Here is an 18,775-nt window from a genome sequence, read left to right on the forward strand (position 1 = left end):
TGATGCACAGATTTTACTGCTGATAAAGTACAGATACTGGTGGAAATTGTCACCATCCAGATAAAACCTTTTTTTTTTTATTATTCCTTTTTTTTTTTTTCTATCAGCAGCTGCATGTAACATCTCCCCATTCGTAGAATAAATCTGATAAAAAAATGTAGTTGTAAGCAGCAACGATTTTATCTTAGTGAAATGATTTTATCCAGCAGAAAAGATATTGTGCCTGGGCATAATTTTTCACATATGATGAATAACAGCATATTATGACCCTTAGTCCTAAGAATTTAGCTTTAAAAGAACTACTGAGCATATCAGATACACTCAACTTTTTCTCTCCTATCATTTTTTTCACAAGCAGAGTTTAGTTTATAGATACCTGCTGACAAAAATCTGTGACAGGCAAATTTCAACAAAAGTACAACTTCAAAAACATCCAATTAACAATTTATGAAAGGAAATCCAACAGAAAATTACACAGAGATTCACAGGGCATAAAATTTGGTACTAATTCAGATTTAATGTGGAAATACTTGTATGGGGAGTTATGGCCCCTTGCACGGCATTGTCAAAACGAACTTTATCCGTGGAGGCTCAGTGAGTGCCCTCCATCATATCTTTTCTTGCTATAAATATAATATTTTGTCAGACATAGCAATGAGCACAACTCAAAAGTGAATGAAGACCACTGACAAAACAACCTATGTGCAGTTTTCAATCAGAAGTATTAAAAGTCATTAGATTTCTTCACTTTTTCAAATCTAGGGCTCGTTCACCTCATCACAGAAACGAGGGGCTCTGTACCATCAACAAACACAAAATCACTTTTAATTCGTTAGCACAGCCAGCCACTATACATATCCTGATAGCAGGTCATGGTGACTATATTTGAAGTTACTATGGAGCCATTTTTATGCCTGGATGGAAATTTCAGCCCCCCTGCATCCCATCGTTTCCTGATTTACTCACTCATTCAGCAGCCATGGTTGGATTTTCTTAAAGGATGTTAAGGATACAAACTCACATAATTGCCTTCAGCAGCTCTGAAATTAACTTAAGGCACTACTTTGTTTAGAGAAAAACATCTGTGTCTAGACCATTATCTATTTAAAGACATGAATAGCTGGCTGTTGTAAGAGATGACTGAGCAGAATCACTTGCATTGCACTATCTGGATTATTTGGGGGGGTTTGTTTTATTTACATATACCAGGATCAACAAGTGAGGATGACTAACAGAGTTGACACAGGCCAAGATCAAGCATATTTGTGATACAACTGTGGTATTACATAGACTGATATAATTAGTTGGTTGCTGTATTGCTGGGTCCTCTGTTAATCCTGTGCTCCCACATCAGAACAGAACAGGAAACATTTGAAAACTTGTAAATTTATTATCTTCCATTGAAATGCATATCTATGTAGGAAAGCATGGCTTTAAGCTTCCATTCGTGTGCATTTAGGTCCGTGGCACAGCATTTGTGTTGTGACATAGTACAGGAATTTCATTAGATCACTGTTTTCCTGTGTCTTCAGAGGGCAGACACTCACACTCTTCCAGTCTACGTGGTCTTGTGCAGTATAACTGCCTCTGCATAGCCTAGTTAGCCCACTGGTGAAGATGAGAGGACACCTCTGTCACTATAAATGAAGCATTAGAATACCCCAAGGGTTTTTTTCGTGAGTCCATTAATATATGTTTTTGGCAGTGAAACACTCTACCAGATAAGTTAGTGTCCAAGGCACGTAATAATTAGTGAATAAAACACCCCCAGAGTATCTTAATCCTATTAAAATATGTCTTTTAAAGTGTAAATGAATTTTTAACCTAATTTTAAATGATTATTTCCTTCCTGTAACACACCCTTTCTCTGTAGATAGCAGATCCCAGGGAAGCAGAAGGTGAAACAAAGATATTAATGTCAAAGATTCAATCTTCCATTTATACTTTTGAAAAGTACTTGACTGTTTACTGCTGATTTTTACGTATGCCTCTATTTCTTCCATCACCCCTCTTCCTTCATCACATTGTATAATTTTCTTCATCTGCAATTAGATGATAGTGATAATAACAAATTAATTTCATAAGGCAACATCTAGATTTAGGCAATTGCAAAAATTCTTTAGTTTCTAAATGCAGAAATTATACACTTTTTAAAGAATTCAAGAAGAGTTAAAGAGAGTTAAATAAGAGTTTCCAGATGCCTGATATTCTTCAAAATCTAGCCATCTAGTGTCTAAATGTGATTGCAAGAGTTAAATATTACCCATTTCTCTATGCCTCCTTCACAATTCCTCAGAGGCGGATCTCTAAGTAAACAAGCAAGAAGTAAAACACGTTCTAAGTGACTTTTTTTTTTTTTTTTTCCCCTCATTCCCCTGCCTCCTTCATGCATGCTTGGTTAAGCTTCTCGTTCTTGCTGTGGTGATGTGGCATTGCTTCCACTGCAACTTCCACTCGAGTCCTCCCAGTTCTTCCAGTTCTCCAGTCGTACTGTGCCCTTCCAGCAAGCTGCCCGATGGCCTTGCTTCCTAGCCACTCTGTGGGAGTTCAGGGCATTTGACATCTTTGAAAACTTAGAGAGCAAAGGCCATTATTTTTCAGGCACATCTTGTTGTAAATCCCCAGTGTTTGCTTCGGATAAGTCCAGATTCAGAGAACTGAACATCCTCCAGAATTCCTGTGCTTGTTTTCTCCTGTAGTTTTCAGGGACTTTAGGGACATTCAGGTCAAGAATGTGCTGTAGCGACTGCCATTTCTTCTTTCAACTTCAGAGTGTCGGAAGCACTTGGATTGCTTTTTTATTGTAACTTTTGATTAGGAGTCAAAGCTCAGATCAAGGCCAGTTTAAAGTACCATGTGCATTGTTTGAAGTGAAATACTCTACCTATTAGTTTAGGACTTGAGCTCAGCTTACTGATTCTCCATGCCAACCTTGTATTGGTTCATTCTCTGAGTCCAGTCTAGACTGAACCTAACATCTCCATAGGCACAGAAGCTAAAGGCTGGGGGGAGGAGAAGACCTTGTTAAACCTCTGCCCTACCTGCAGTGTAGAAACATCTGGCTCATGAACAGACTCTTAATCTGGATCTGAATACAAACACAGCTACCAAAGGCAGTATGAACATCTAGCTACCTAGAAAATGGTATCTGATGTGTCAGCAAAATCAAGTCAGCTATAGAGTGAACACCATGAAACTGTGAGTGGCTCAAACTGATGACTACGTAGTCACATTACTATAATGATTTTCCTTTTTTTTTAATCTGTATTTAGTTTATCTCATAAATAGACAAGATAGCATCCTTTGTTATGTTGAATGTTGTGAGTTGGATCATAAAGTCTTCAAGGCAAATGCATAGGCTTTATGTCTGCCTGAGAAAGTATCTAATTCCAGAAGAATTTGCAGGAAAATCAACAAGGTAAATGTGTCATTTTCCAGATGCATGTAAATGTTTTGTTCTGTCAGAACTGTTGGAAAATTGAAGCTGCTTGCTGGTGCTCAATTGTAGCTCAGGAGATCTGGCTTCAGGTTCTAACACTTCCTTCAAGACTTGATATGTTTCCTCTCATGTAACTCACTCTTCTCCTTTCACCACTGTTTATACGATCTATTTTATTGCTATTTTCTTTTCCCATAAGAAGGCTGTGAAAAACTGAACAATAATTACACTTCCTTTGCTTTCTTTCCATTCTGCCATGTCAGCAGAGCCCTAGGACCCCCTTCTCTGACCTACCTGATGATGAGAAGATCTTTAACAGAGGAGATGGCATGTGGCAGAACCAGAGCCAGGAACAAGCCTTGCTCTCAGAAATCACAGAAGAGGATCTGGAGGCCATTCGTCAGCGGGAAGAGGCCATTCAGCAGATTGAGGTCAGTAACCTCTCATCATGGGCTTGTGAGCTGGAAGTACAGATTCCTTGTGGTATGCATTGCTCAGTATGATGAAGGAAATGCTAATTTACATGGCTGCCTGTACAGCATCACTAAACATGGGAGGGATTATTAGGTGTTTCTAAAAGTGGAAATCGGTGGTAGGAAGAAGAATTGTAAATCTATATGACCTGTTCCTGAAGGTCTGCACCCAGTGGAAAGGACCCTCACTGGAGCAGTCCCTGAAGAACTGCAGCCCATGGGAAGGACTTGGAGAAGTTGGTGGAGGACTGTCTCCCATGGGAGGGACCCCAGGCTGGAACAGGGGCAGAGTGTGAGGAGTCCTCCCCCAAGGAGGAAGAAGCAGCAGAGACACCATGTGATGAACTGGCCACAACCCCCATTCCCCGTCCCCCTGTGCCACTGGGGGGAAGGAGGGAGAGAATTTGGGAGTGAAGTTGAGTCTGGGAAGAAGGGAGGGGTGGGGGGAGGTGTTTTAAGATTTTGTTTTTATTTTCTCATTATCCTACTCTGATTTTATTGGTAATAAATTAAATTATTTAATTTTTTCCTAAGTAGATCCTGATTTGCCCGTGATGGTAATTTCTGAGTGATCTCTCCCTGTCCTTATTTTGACCTTTCATTATATTTTCTCTCCCCTGCCCAGCTGAGGAGGGCAGTGATAGAGCAGCTTTAGTGGGCACCTGGCCTCCAACCATGTTCAGCCCTCCACAAATGAAAATGACAAGAATTAATCAATGTTCAAGGGCCAACGTGTTTTGGTTTTGGGTTTGTTTTTTTTTTCCTAGTGGGTCTTCCATAACAGAGTTTCTAGTCAGGTAGTTTAACTGAGCTTGGTTCTGCAGTAAAACAACTTTCTTTGTGCATGCAAACTTGAAACTGGAATTTGTCATAGACAGAAAAAAATCAGCTTTACCATTAGAGAGAATAATAGGTAGACGAAAGGAAATAACTCGTTAACTTTTTCAAATAATTGAATATTTTTTCTTTATCAAAGTATTTGGATGTTCTTAATGTAGTTAAAAGAAGACATACTATTTTTATTCCCTTTTTTAAAAAAGTGCTATAAATAAAATATGAAAAAAGGAACAAAAAGGTCTGAATAAGTTAAACATCCCACATTTTTCTTTTTATACTTCTCTTTTTATGCTTTTGGGAAACTCTTGTTACTCAAATTTAAGCAATAAATGAGTAAAGCCAGAACATTTTAAATCTTTCTAATTTGTATGCTTCCACAGGCCTAAACTTAAGATGAACCAAAAAAAAAAAAAAAAAAAGAGGGCTTCAGAATAATCAGAACATTTAATTAAGGACTATACTTTGTCTCTTAATTGGATTGAGCTAATTTTATCAGAATAGATTTTGGTTGCGGTATAACAGGAATTGTGATTGAGTTAAAAGTGCAAAAAGGGGACAAACGTTCCTGCTGTAGGCTGGTGCTTTGGGACATTGACCTCTGTTTGCACACAGTGATAACCCACATACGATTCAACACTATAAAGAAGAAATTTTGATAGTTTTATAGCAGTGGGTCAAGGTTACTGTATGTCTAATTTCTGATATGGTTTACTGAACAGAGATGATTGAACTTTGTGGACTTGTGTGTATTACTAGGGACAAAATTATTAAAGAAAATTCTCCACTGAGTTACCTTGGGTGTGAATTATCCTTTCATACTTGAGGAATCTCTTTGCATCCACTAGCAAAAACTCTAGGGAACTTTGTGGCAAGAATCATAGAATCATAGAATCATAGAATCACAGAATGGTTTGGGCTGGAAGGGAACTCAAAGATCATCTAGTTCCAACCCCGCTGCCATGGGCAGGGACACCCTCAACTAGACCACGTTGCCCAAAGCCCCATCCAACCTGGCCTGGAACACTTCCAGGGATCCAGGGGCATCCACAACTTCTCTGGGCACCCTGTTCCAGTGCCTCACTACTCTCACAGTAAAGAATTTCTTTCTAACATCTAATCTAAATTGACCCCATGAAAATACATGTTTTGGGATGTTCCTGCACTTTGATGTTCAAGAAGGATGGATGCCAAGGTATTTCTGAAATGGTAGTGTGGACACAAAGGATATTGTTGTGATCCTTTTGTTTGAAATACAGTCACTGGGTTTTTCTTTCCATCTTTATGTTGCCCTCTGTCCTTCCCAGAAAAAAAAAAAAAAAACAAACCACACCAACACATTTGGTGTTTGCTCATCAGGCAGTGGAGAATGAAAAACCCCAAGCCAGCCTCAAGTACACCAACTTTGGAAAAGGAAGAGGTGCAGTCATGTCTCCTTAGAGAAGTCCTTATTTTGCTGGTTAAATACCATTTCTGTGCCACAAGCTGATATCTCTGCATGGGGCTGCATTGGACCACGTGGCCATGGTGGGGTACTTCGGGTGAGTTAAGTGAATCCAGTCCCAGCCCTACATAACCTCTAAATAAATGCAACATCATATATTGGGCAGGTTGTGTATCTATTGATTTGGTAGAGCCTGTATAGCTTTCTGTGGAATATGAATTTACCTCTGAATAACTTAACTTAGGTAGTTAATAGCTTATTCAATTTAAGCTCTTAATGTTTTTGAGCCTTCTGCTTCTTAAGAATGTGTACACTTTCTTTTTACCTGTTTTTTTTACCTATCATCTCCATCATAACTGCATACATTTTGCTTTGCTATCCAAGATTCATATTCATCCTATAAGGAAGATTGCATTCCACAGGCATTATTTCAAATGTAGCTTAAACATTTCTCCTCAGGAGGAAAACATTTAAGACCAATAGTATTTTATTTAACATCTTTTTTTGAAAGAAATGTAATGAAAATGAAATGTTTTTTTGGATTGTGTTGTACTTCTTCCCAGCTGTATTTGAATAAGCAGATGGTGCTCTTAAATCATTTTCACTGGGTTTTGTTTTTCTGTTTGTTGACCCACACAAATGTATTTCTTGTGAAAGGACTCATCTTGCACATTAAAACTTCCCTGATTTCATTAGAAGTTGTGGGTGTATAGAGAAGGGACTTACTGAGCTCATGGTCACCCTTACAACTTTTTTCCAATATGTTTTCAAAACCAGTAAGGTTAAAAGGAAACATTATTCCTAACTGTCAAACACAGCTAATAAACTAAATTTATTGCCAAATTGATGTATAGCATTTGTTCTCCTTTGCTCTTTGGGGACCAGAATGAAGAACAGAGCTGTGCAAAACATGTCTCATGCAAGTAGATTGGTCTTGCTGGGATTTTTACGTTTCTGCATACCTCGCACCAGAAACATGTAGATCTTAAGCAGCACAGAAGAGATCACAGGGCATTGCTTGTTCATCATGTCTTCTTGGCCATACTGATTAGCACACAACGTTGGAGAAGATAAAGGTGTTAGTACCAGTAATGGGCCTTTTTTTTTTTTTTTTAAAGACATTCAGTTTGCCCTTTTTGCAAGAACAGATATAAAACCTTTTTTCATTGCTAAAGAAATGAGGAAATAAATTCTCTTCCCATCTTGTGTCCTGAAAAACAGATATAAAATTGTGCCCATAATAGACATCTTCTTAATGTTCCAATGACTCTTGCCCACTTGTGTGTTTTCCACATCTCCAGAATCTCTTCGGAGGTTGGGGTTAATGGTACATTGTTCTCTGTCATGAACATCCCTTGAGGCACTTTTCAGTGTTCACAGTTTCCACCTAGAAAGATAACAGCCATGTCAAAAGTTCAGCTGGCTGTTCATTTTATTTAAATGTGCTTCTTTTGCTATTGCTTGCAGATTAAAAATAGAGAAGTCTGCAAGGGAGAAGTCTCGCCAAAACCTTACATTTTGGATAAAGATCTTTATTGCTTGGAAATGTCAAAATCTGGTAGGACAGAGCAGCCTTGACACAAGTGTTATTTCTTAAAATATTGCTTTGAACTGTTATATAAAACCTATTTTAACTTGAACTGTATTGGCAGTGAATAATAGATGCCATAACACCTTTATATATAGCACTGTAAAATGTGCCATCAGAAATACATGAGCTGAACTGTAATGTGCATTGTCAGTGCTCAGTGCTGGCACAAGCTCTGTCATAGCAAATATATATAATTTAGCGTCCCATGCCTTTCATTGGCACCTGTGGTGATGTGAAAAACGGAAGGAGATAAAACTTTGAGAAGAAATGGATAATCATTGAATGGGGAACTTCAGAATTTCACCTGGTGACTGGAAGGACCTATAAAAAAAAGATGCTAAATGCCGTATTGATTCAGAAAGCCTCCAGTGATTGTCCCCATGCAGACAGCTTCCCAAGAAGTGATGAGAACGGAAGACGAACCCCTCCCAGACCCCACCACCATTTCCTTGGAGTCACCACCATGTTGTCCCACCTCCTCCACAACCCTCTTTCCTTCCTTATAGCACTCTCCCATCCCACTCCTGTGTTTTCCTGGCTGCTAACACAGCAATGGGTGGTCTCCTACCATGAAGAGTGAGGAAGAGCCCTTTTTCTCTCTGTCCCCACATGAGGAGCAGCAGCAATAAGAGTTCAGTCCATGGAGGCAGGCATCTGCCCATTTTGGCAGGTACCAAACTCGACATTGCCAGGACTAACCACATCACCTCTCAGCCCTGAAAACCAGGAGATGCAGGTCAGTTTATACAGATAATTGCAGTTACCAAATTACTTAGCGATCAGGAAGTCAGTCATTCAGACCAAATGAATACAAGGTAATTCTAGCTGAAAAACAGTTTAATGATTAATCACTACTGACTGGACAGACATTGCAAACTGGAGAGTATCAGTCGCAGATGCCTGTGCAGCCATGGAGAGTCCCCCAGTGGAAAGGCACTAGGAAAGCATTTGGAGAAATTAGTTCAAGTGCCAACTCTGCCATCAACTCTTTATGTGCCCTGAGCACTGATCATACTGACCTTAAGTCATTTACCTGTAAAATGAGGCTGAAAGCATCATCCTACGTCACAGATGTTAACGCTAAATTGTTTAGCGTGTTGCTTCCTTATTTCAGTAAGAAGACACAATAAATAGCAAGAAGGATCCCTCCTGCTCCCTGGGGTATTTGCACAGGTTTCCATTTCTTTCTTTTTGTATTTAATGCAGGACTCAGGCATTAACTTGGGTGATGTGAGGAGGCTGGCAGTTTTTTCCAATAATATATGGTCATCAGAGCATAAGAGCCAATGCTGTCTTGTGATGCTTTGCTAACTTTTGGCAAGTGAGTATATGGCAAGAATACCTCCATCCAGTTTCTAATCATCAGTTGAGGATATTGTGAAAAAAAGCAAAACACATCAACAGAACTTCATTTTAGTTGATGCTTCTCTTGGCTAAAGGGGAGAGTCGGGTAGGCTGTGGCAACAGGTGTGAGTGAAATGCTTTTATTTTTAGGAAAGGTTGTTCCCTCTGAGTCGGTGTTGAAAAATGTTGATGTTCATTCCCTATCTGTTTTGAAGAGAAATGATAGATGCCAGCCTCTATGCCTGTCAGTCAAGCATTTGTAAGTAGACAGAAAATAAAATACAATAAAAATAAAACAAAAAAAGCCCCACAGAGTCTGTCAGACTGTTTGTTAATTCAAACATGTTCCTTGTTCACTCATTACTGCGTATCATTTCTTGCTGAGGGGTATTTTCAGTAAAATCTCTCACTGATGCTAGCAGTTTAGAAGGTTTAATGCAAACTATTTTATATTTTTCATCAGCTTCAATAGTCCAGGGCTTTGACTTATGAGGGCTCTGTCTGCCTCTTCACAGAGACTTTTCAACTTGGAGTAATGTATAAATAACACGATACCATGACAAGCCCCGTAAGTGAAAGATTTGGTGCTGCACGAGTGTCAAACAGCACTCAAATGCACTCTTTTCATGGCAGCGTGGTGGAGCCTAATTATCACGAGCGGCAGAGCTGCCTGCGAGGTTGACATGGCCATCCCTGGGACTCGGTATTGAGTTGTTCCCTAAAGAATCCGCTCGAGTATTTTGGCCAGTCTAATTTAAAATGACCCGAGCTGTAGGACTGCCGCCATTTATTTCAGGAGACTATTTCACGGTCCAGCAGACTTCAGTGTTGATGAAATGCTTCTCTCTGTTCTTGCTAAAGATCCCTTTCTCATTCTCAGCTCTTTACACCTAGTGAAACTCTACTGGACCCTGCAAATAATTCTTCTTCCCCTTTGGCTTTTAAACTCTTCAAATGCTAACAGTTGTCCTCCTCTTCACAAGTCAGTCTCCCTTGCTTTTCAATCACTTCAGTGCTCTATTCTAAATTATTTCCCATTTGTTAGTTCCTTTCTCCTACAGCAGCAGACTGTACATAGGATCTTGCTGTTGTAACAAAGCTGAACAGAAGAAACGTGTAAAAAGCCCCACGGATCCAATTCAGAGGTTACAAGTGCTGATGGAAAAATTTCTAGATAATTTCTACACTACTAAATTAAACAGTACCAAGGACACTAGAACTGACTCATTACACTCCTAAATTGTTAGAGCATATCCTGGCACACTTTTGACCCAGATTAGCCCGTGCTTGCCCAAATATTGACACAGTTTGAGAGTTAACATGTTCTCCATAAGCAATTTCGATGCAGCCACCCTGTTCAGAGGGTAAGGGGACTTAATGATGTGGATGCAATGAAGTGCATACCTGCAGTTTCAGTGCCTGAGAACAGGCATCTTCCATGTCCTTGTACAGCTGCAGCCCTATTGATTTTAAAATTTGATCACAAAAATTTCCTTAAGTCTCATTGACATTTAGGGAAGTGTAGGAGTAAGGTGAATTAAGGGTAAATTCTGTGGGAAACTGTGCAAGCCTGAGGGCAAAATAAGGGATATGTGAAAATTACAGCTGGCCTCTTTGAAAATGTGGAGAAGCCTTAGCAAGTATTGAGCACAAAAAGCAGTGTGTCCCAGCAGACTCATGCAGTGACCAATTTCGTTGCATATTGATTTGCCCATGTCAACCCTCTCTGTCCCCTTGTGGCCTCCACAACTTATGCATTGCTCCAAACTGCAATTACTTGCCTTCACCTCAAAACCCTTCACAGGCAATGTCGACATCCTTAGCACGTTGCCTTCAAACTGCTGGTGTCATGCCAGTCAGCACTGAAAAGTTTTACTAATTGGAGTTTCAGAGGCTCTGCTGTGAATGAGCCAGTGCTGTTTTGATGTTCTCAGTGTCATTTTGACTCACTCCATGTTTCACTCCCGATGATGCAATCTTAAGCATTCTCATTGGACATGTGCTAGTTAACTTCCAGACTTTTTTGTGGAGCAAGTCTACTTCAGGTTTGTCTGTTCAAAGGTTTTTGCTTCTATGAGAAAGGCAGTTTTAGAATCGTAGAATAGAATCATAGAATCATTTAAGCTGGGAAAGACCCTTAAGATTGAGTCCAACTGTTAACCTCACACTACCAAGTTCACCACTAAAACATGTCCCTAAACATCTTTTAAATACCTCCAGATATTTAACCTTTTTGGTGAAGAAACTTTTCCTAATATCCAATCTAAACCTTCCCTGGTGCAACTTGAGGCCATTTCCTCTTGTCCTATCACTTGAGACCAACCCCCACCTGGTTACAACCTCTTTTCAGGTAGTTGTAGAGAGCAATCAGGTCTCCTCTCAGCCTCCTTTTCTCCAGGCTAAACAACCCCAGTTCCCTCAGCCACTCCTCATCAGACTTGTGCTCTAGATCCTTCACCAGCTTCGTTGCCCTTCTCTGGACACGCTCCAGCACCTCAATGTCCTTCTTGTGATGAGGGGCCCAAAACTGAACACAGCACTTGAGGTGCAGCCTCAGCAGTGCTGAGTACAGGGGGACGATCACTGCTCTGGTCCTGCTGGCCACACGATTTCTGATACAAGATAGGATGTTGTTGGCATTCCTGGCCACCTGGGCACACTGCTGGCTCATATTTTTGTGTGAAGCATGTAGTCGTGCTTACAACTTTTGTTTTAGTTCACTTCTCAGAGCACTCTCAGAGCTCAACCTACATTCACATTGGATGAAACTCCATTAAAAGATGTATTGCAAGCATCCACCTCACGGACTCTGACCAAGGATAGGCATTCAGTCCATAGGAACAGGCTGGAGCCTGTCTGAAATAAAACTGGATCCCCAGCACCAGCTATTTTTTCTCTGTACATCTGCACCTGTTGCTCTGCAATACTTGCAAGTGCAGGTACAGCCTTAGTTCTTTCCAGAGCAAACCACTGAGAGAGAATCTGCTTCTTGGTCTTCTCCAACAAGTCAGTATAATTACATATTAACGTAAGTTTGGCTTTTTCCATCCAGAACATGGATCCAGTTCCCAATGCTTCTTGAAAGTGCCATACATTTTTTTTTCATGTCTTAGAGCCCAGAACATCATCATGCTAGAGGAGTTTCACCATCATACTGGAAGAAAATTGCTCCAACAAGCTGTGACACAAATCTGTCATGATACCTACCACCTTGCACAAAGAAAACAAATACAAGATTACGTTTCAGGGATAAAGGGGCATCACATAGGACCCAGAAGAGATGCAAGTGAAGTGCTCTGCAACGTGACCACAGCTAGTCAGTTCTGCCAGCCTCGTTCAGCCTGGTGTTCAACCAGTCCATACCAAATGGCTGAGGAGTCAGGATCCTTTTCCTGCTGCAGCCCGCGGAGTATGACAACTCAGTAACAACCTGGAGAATGGTATAGATGACAGTTTTGTGCTAAAATAGAAAACAAAAAAATCACATGCGGCACAAAGACTTCTTGCTGTATTTCCTTCTCCTTCCATTTCCACCGTTTATTAAATGCTACTGTTATAAGTATATTGGTATACATCCATCTGGCCCATAAACCCAATACATCCAGAGACAGAGGCAAGAGATGAAATACCACCAGGTAGTACACTGTGAAAATTCTCTCATCATTTCCTTTCTGCTCACACATCATTTTTTCTGGGATTACTTGCAAAAGTCCAAACTTTTTCTTAATGGCTGGCTGGCTAAAACCGTATTTCTTCCTCTCCTCACAGAAATGATTAGAGCTTGTATATTTTTGGAATCAGTATTTCACTGAGGATATGTGTTCAACCTAGGATCTCACTTTGCAAGACAGAGAGTATTCAGGAATACATAACATTTATTTATAGCCCTAGACATTTCTTAGGTCTCAGGTGTAACCTTATGACGATACTGTGTGTAGTGAAGTGCTTTTAACTAAACTGGAGAGGTTTCCACTGTGTGCTAGAGATAATTTTCCTTTTCTGTCTTAGATTCCCAGTGCCTTATCCAAAGACTGTTAGTGTCAGAGTCTTGCCCTAAACCCTTTTCTTCATGCACTCTTCCTTTCACTGAGTTTGCATGAAGAAGCTAGTAATGAAAGCCTTGATTCAGCAAATCACTTACATATGTCTTAAGAGCTTTGCTGAATAGGGATGGACTTTAGTACCTACTAAAACTGAAGTATTTGCTCTGCAGAAGGAGAAAATTGTGCTGACATGCACATTATTTGGTAATAATCTGAATTTTAGGCACACACGTCTGCATATATATATCCACAGAAATTGAACTGAGTTAAAGACTCATATATTGACTGTCAATGTACATTGATAAGGTAGAGAGCTGGAGAGAGATCTTTAGTGCTTGTGATGAAATAGTGTTTAGCTTCTGCAAATCCTCTCGCTTAAGTGTTAATATTTCCTTTGTTAAAAGGTTGTGTTACTTTCCTCCTCCATTTACTGCACTTTTTTGCCTATTTTTTTTGTTGCCAGATGATGACTGTCTCAATAAAGGTAATATCTTGCTCCTATTTCTGTTAGCACAGGCAGTACAAACATCATATGCCTTATCGATACAGCTATTTTTGTGGATGTGATTTGCTGCCCGAAAGGGGAATTACCACTCTCACCTATTACTTAGGTTAGAGCAGTTCACTCTCTAGTTCTCTGGTGCTAATTAATAACAATGTAGATCAATAGCCCATCAACCAGCCAAGATCCCCTAGCAGTGCTCTCAAGAGCTGTTACTGCAGATTTGACTTCTTGCCTTCCTGGATTGAGTGCCATGCTTTCTTTTTTATTTCTTTTTTGGTAGGTAAATAAAAATTTTCCCCAATCCAAATGGAGAGAGTAACAACAGGTTAGTCTTCTGTCATGAATAAATAAAAGTTCATGTGGCAAAGCCCTGGAGCATCCCATCGAGACCCCACTGGTTGGAGGTGGAGTCAGTCCTTTCTGAACGGCTCAGGAGAGAGGAGAGTGAACCAAATGTAAAGAAAAGACCCTACAGAGGTAATAAGGGAGGGATCACTGAGAAAGTCATTGAAATCCACATTTCACGGCAAGACCAGTTCATGTTCCCTCCTATTCACCAAAAGGTGCCTGGTTCTTTATAAATTAGCCTTGACAGTAATATTCTCACATTTCCTCACAGAAATTAGACTGAAAATCACATACAATGTATACGGTATTAACAGTGGATGTGAAATTTTAGAGACTGATGCCAAAGACAGTATTAGTTTATGCCCTCTGCACTATGCAGGTTGATCTTCTTCAGGTATTCTTTAATACTTTTAATTACTCCTTTATAAAAGAGTATGTTATAGAACTGTATTTCCCCACTACTCTGTTCAGCATCTGTTTTTCCAGTGTGTCTCCTCTGGTTGTCATTTCCTTCTCTGCATTGAAATCTCCTGTTCACCTTTCTGCTGAGGCTACCAGACGGCACGCTTGATGCAGAAAGACTGTTAAGACTCACCTAGGTGTTATAGAGAAATGCAAATTTTAATGTAAACATTTTAATGTATTTTTTTCAAGTCAAATTTTTAACTAGACCTCCATGCAACCTGGTCTGACCTCATAGGTGGTCCTGCTGTGAGTGAGAGGCTGGACTAGAGTTCTCCTGTGGCTCCTTCAAGCCTGAATTATCCTGTGATCCTGTGATCCCATTATCTCCCCATCTCCTCTGACTGCACCACTGAGGGCTACCAAAAGTTCATGTGTTAATCTTGCTTCAATCTAAAGCCAAGACATCTTTATTTCCCTGCCTGTGTGAAGTCCCAAGTCATTCTTATTCTCTCTCCTCTTCCATTTATTGCCACTGCAGGCAGAAGTTCATACTTTTCTTCCCCTTTCACATCGCATTTGTCATTTATTGGGGGAATAGTTAGGACATTAGGATGTCAGCATCCTTTCTCCATCAGGTGGATGGGTAGAAGTCAGCAAAGGCTGGTGTGTGGGACAGCATCCATGCCTGTGTCTGCACCTCCCTGAAAGAGTAGTCCTCTGAGGTGGCCCTGTGCCCAGTGGGTCTGTGTCCCATCTGTGGGGTTACTCTGTGGTCATTGCATGGACAACTTGTCCATACGCTCTGGCTGGTCCCGAGTCTGCATTGATGTGTTTGCTATGCGTGTGGATAAGAATGGTGATCTTATGAGTAGTTGTTAGGGCTGTCTTTTGCTAGTCATGGAAATAGAGCTGTCTCATCTATAGATTATTAAAGAAATATCTGAAAGTGTGACTGTGGAGAGAAGATGGTGGGTGCCCCGAGGTGGAGTTCACCTGACTAGATGCAGATATCTTAAGGGCAGGCATTTCTGCATAAACCGTTGCTTAGGGTCTATTTATAGTCAAAAGAGGGAAATAGGGATTAGGGGTGAATAGGGTTAGATTAGGCTCTGGGAATGTCCTGAATGCAAGACCAGAAGTTGTTGGGTTTTTTTTTTCTGAGCTGATGTTTGTTGATTGTGGATCTTTATGTGCTTTCAAAGGACACTGAAACACTCTGCCTTATTGTTCTTCTTTCCTAAAGTGTTATGTATATTCTTTACATTTTTGCCCCTTTTGCCAGCTCTTAGTTGTAATGGACTCTGTGCCTCTCCTTCTCCCCCATGCTCCTGCAAGCATCTCTTGTGAGTCCTTCACAGTCCAGCATGAACTTGCTCTGTCTGTACTCTCAGCTGACACAAAATCCCACTCCCATACACCAAGCTCACAAGAAGTCACTATTAGCAACATGAACACTTACTAAGGGAAGAAGTAAATTAATCAAGAAGTACATTAATCAAGGGTCAACGGAGTGCTAATATGGTGCTACTGCTATTGAACTTGCTGGATTAACCCAAATAGATGCATCCTTTTTGAGCACTTCTTTGAGCACATTTTTCCTGAGAACTGTTCCTTTTTGAGGAATAGATCCCAACAGAGTGTGCTGGAATCGTTGATTTCCTACACTGTTTATTAATTCATTAGTCAAGTAGAGAAAAGAAGCAACGTGTGGATAGCATAAAAGTAGACTGAGAAGATATGTAGTGAAAGTTTAGTTGGTTTATTTAGGAAGAGAACTGGAAACTAATGCTTAAAACATCCATTTGCTCATGTAGGCATCAAAAAAATACTTTTTTTGAAAATGCAGCCTCTTGCTATAAAGATATAAAGAACAGAGTTGAATTATCTTCTAATTTTAGGGTGAAGGATCACTGTTGAAGGATGGGAGATGGAAGGGCTTTAGGTCAAAGATCAAAACATATCCAGCCATTTTTATGTCACATTACTTTCAGCATCTTCTACTGAGCTGTTGGGGACTAAAAGGAATATCAATATAAGCATTCCCATGAATGTCTAGGACTTCCTTCTTTCCATGTACCCATAGCAGGCACTGCTGCTACAGCAATAAACATCCACTTAACTTTAACTCTGCTTTTGATGCTGGTGATTTATGGAGCGAAAGTCCACGAGTCCTTTCTTTCCTTGTCGGTTCCTGCCCATGCAGCACACGAGGGTTGAAAGCTGCTGCAGATTTCTTACTGTGCTCCTATCCCCATTTCACAGCTGGGGAAACTGAGACATTATGGATTGTTTCTCTGCCAGTGGAGCTCCATACAAATGTAAATGCCTTGCCTAAGACCTGGGAAAGAGTCAGTATCAGTGCCAGGATTAAAATGCTGCTTGTTCTGTACTTCCGCACCAAATTCCCTTCAGAGCGTGCTGCGATGAGAGATCCAAATACAAGATCTGGCATATTTAGCTTTTAATTTTTCTCCCCTTATTTGAATTGCTAGGCAGATGGAACGTGCTCCTGTTCGCAAAACACACTGTCATCTATCCAGCTTGGATGAAACTCAGGGAAAATGCTAATCATCATTCATAACTGAAGGCAGATCTCCCCTACAGGGGTAACTTGCAGTGCTCTGAAGTTTCACCCATGATATCATGACTTTATCAACAGAAGCTAAACAGCAGCCCGTCTTTACGAGGGCACATAGCAGATTGCACTGTCAAAGAGAGAGATAACTTCTTGCCCTCTGAAACATCTTGAGATATGAAGATGAGGCTACAGGAGGGAGGGCAGGGAGGAAAAGAGCTATTCTGATACTGGTGCATATAAAACACATCTCGGGGAAAACTTACAGGAGTGTCAGCTATGTTGGACAGCGTGCTGTTAAGCTCTTAAAAAATGAGTGATCTCCTGAGTGCTGTGGGACTGACAGACAGATGTCCATGGGGGATGCAGGTACCATGCTCAGAGCTGAGTGCTGGAGACTTCGATTAGCATATGCTGATTTTATGAATGGCGGTTTGCTGCCGGCTGCATTCACTAAAGGAGTTTGTGTTCAAAACCCTTTTATGTTAAGAGGGCATTTTGCTCCTGTTAAGCTTCTTGGTGGCCACCTTTCTGCCAGATATCTGGCAACGATGAGGAGGAATAATTTTAAATCTCATACAGTGCAAAGAGCTCTTGCACTCCCTTTGGGAAGAAGTCTGCTATTTTATCATGCAAGAAAAAGCTCATCTTAATGTGCGAGACAAGTTTTAGAGGAAAGCAGAGTCTCTTTGCCTGGCTGGTTTTAGGGATTGGCCTTAACTTCAGAAGTTTTCAGGAATTATGAATCTTTTCAGCTTCTCTGTCCTCTGTGCTGACCAGGTTTCTGGTGAACCAAAGCGCCTCTGGAAAGCTTCAATTTGTCAGGCATGAAATTAATTTGGTGGTTCAATCTCAGCCAAGAAATTGGCTGTACCCAATCATTGCAGCAGAAGGGGTTTGCACAAAGTAACCCATGTGGTCTCCCCATTGCCCAAAAAAATACACAACAAATGCTCCTGGAGAGTCTCTATCCCTGTGGTTTTCAGGGTTTTGGATCTTTCTTGAAAAAAAGTCAGATGAGAGCAGAAGTTCGTCTTTATTCTTGGTATTTTTTGCATGGGGTGGGGGCAGTGGGGAGTGATGTTAAAGGGAGGGTGGGAGACTAGTAAAGAGGCAAAGTGAAGGATGTCTAGATCTGCAATGATTCAGCAGAATGTCATATTTAGTCTCATTTTGACAGTCCCTATAAACATATTGCCATGCAAGTTTCATCTCTTCAGCCCGATTTGATTAGCCAGTGCTGCCAGCAGCCAAGACCCAAAAGTCACTCTGTTAGCATCAGTCCCTGTATTTGGCTTTATCCTTTGAAATAGCCCAAAAGATGAACTCTCTGGAGCATTTTGGTTGTTGCAGGAGGCATTTCTCTCTTTCCTCTTTGTTCCTTGCTAACTGCAGATGAACAATAAAAGGGGAGGAGGGGGTTAAGATCAAACCCTATGACTTCTCTGCCTCTCTGATTTTAGCTCATGAGTCTCAGTGTTAGGATGCAGGGACTTTGGGGATAAGGTCCTCCCACCCTGGGTGCACCTGGAGGAAATAAAAGGAAATTCTGCACCTTTTCACGTTGGTACTGATTCCTTAAGAGGGAGTCATCTTCTACTGAGGTCCGACAGGGATAAGCTGTGATCCTTCAGTTGTTTCCTCTTATGTTCATTTTAATTTATATCACTGTGAAGGGTTAAGGAAGGTGACTTCAGGTGTTGCCATTAGAAAGTCAAATTGCAAAAAGAAAGCATTAAAAATAAATGCCACAGCAGAACTGCTGAGCCAGTGA

At 40.7% G+C, this 18,775-nt stretch overlaps 1 protein-coding gene across 8 annotated transcripts in view; it reads left to right on the forward strand.

Annotated features, from left to right (window-relative positions):
• The window catches only part of TSNARE1 (t-SNARE domain containing 1), a 500,132-nt gene that overhangs the window by 253,905 nt on the left and 227,452 nt on the right, over nucleotides 1–18,775 (forward strand). For 6 of the 8 annotated variants that reach the window (XM_075743202.1, XM_075743200.1, XM_075743198.1 and 3 more), the window contains one exon: nucleotides 3,703–3,870. In XM_075743202.1, the coding sequence (XP_075599317.1) occupies nucleotides 3,703–3,870 (168 nt within the window). The remainder of the gene's footprint in view (nucleotides 1–3,702; nucleotides 3,871–18,775) is intronic. The other 2 variants (XM_075743206.1, XM_075743204.1) reach the window with 1 other exon arrangement.

The sequence above is a fragment of the Balearica regulorum genome, chromosome 2 (genome assembly GCF_011004875.1).
Source record: "Balearica regulorum gibbericeps isolate bBalReg1 chromosome 2, bBalReg1.pri, whole genome shotgun sequence".
NCBI lineage: Eukaryota > Metazoa > Chordata > Aves > Gruiformes > Gruidae > Balearica > Balearica regulorum.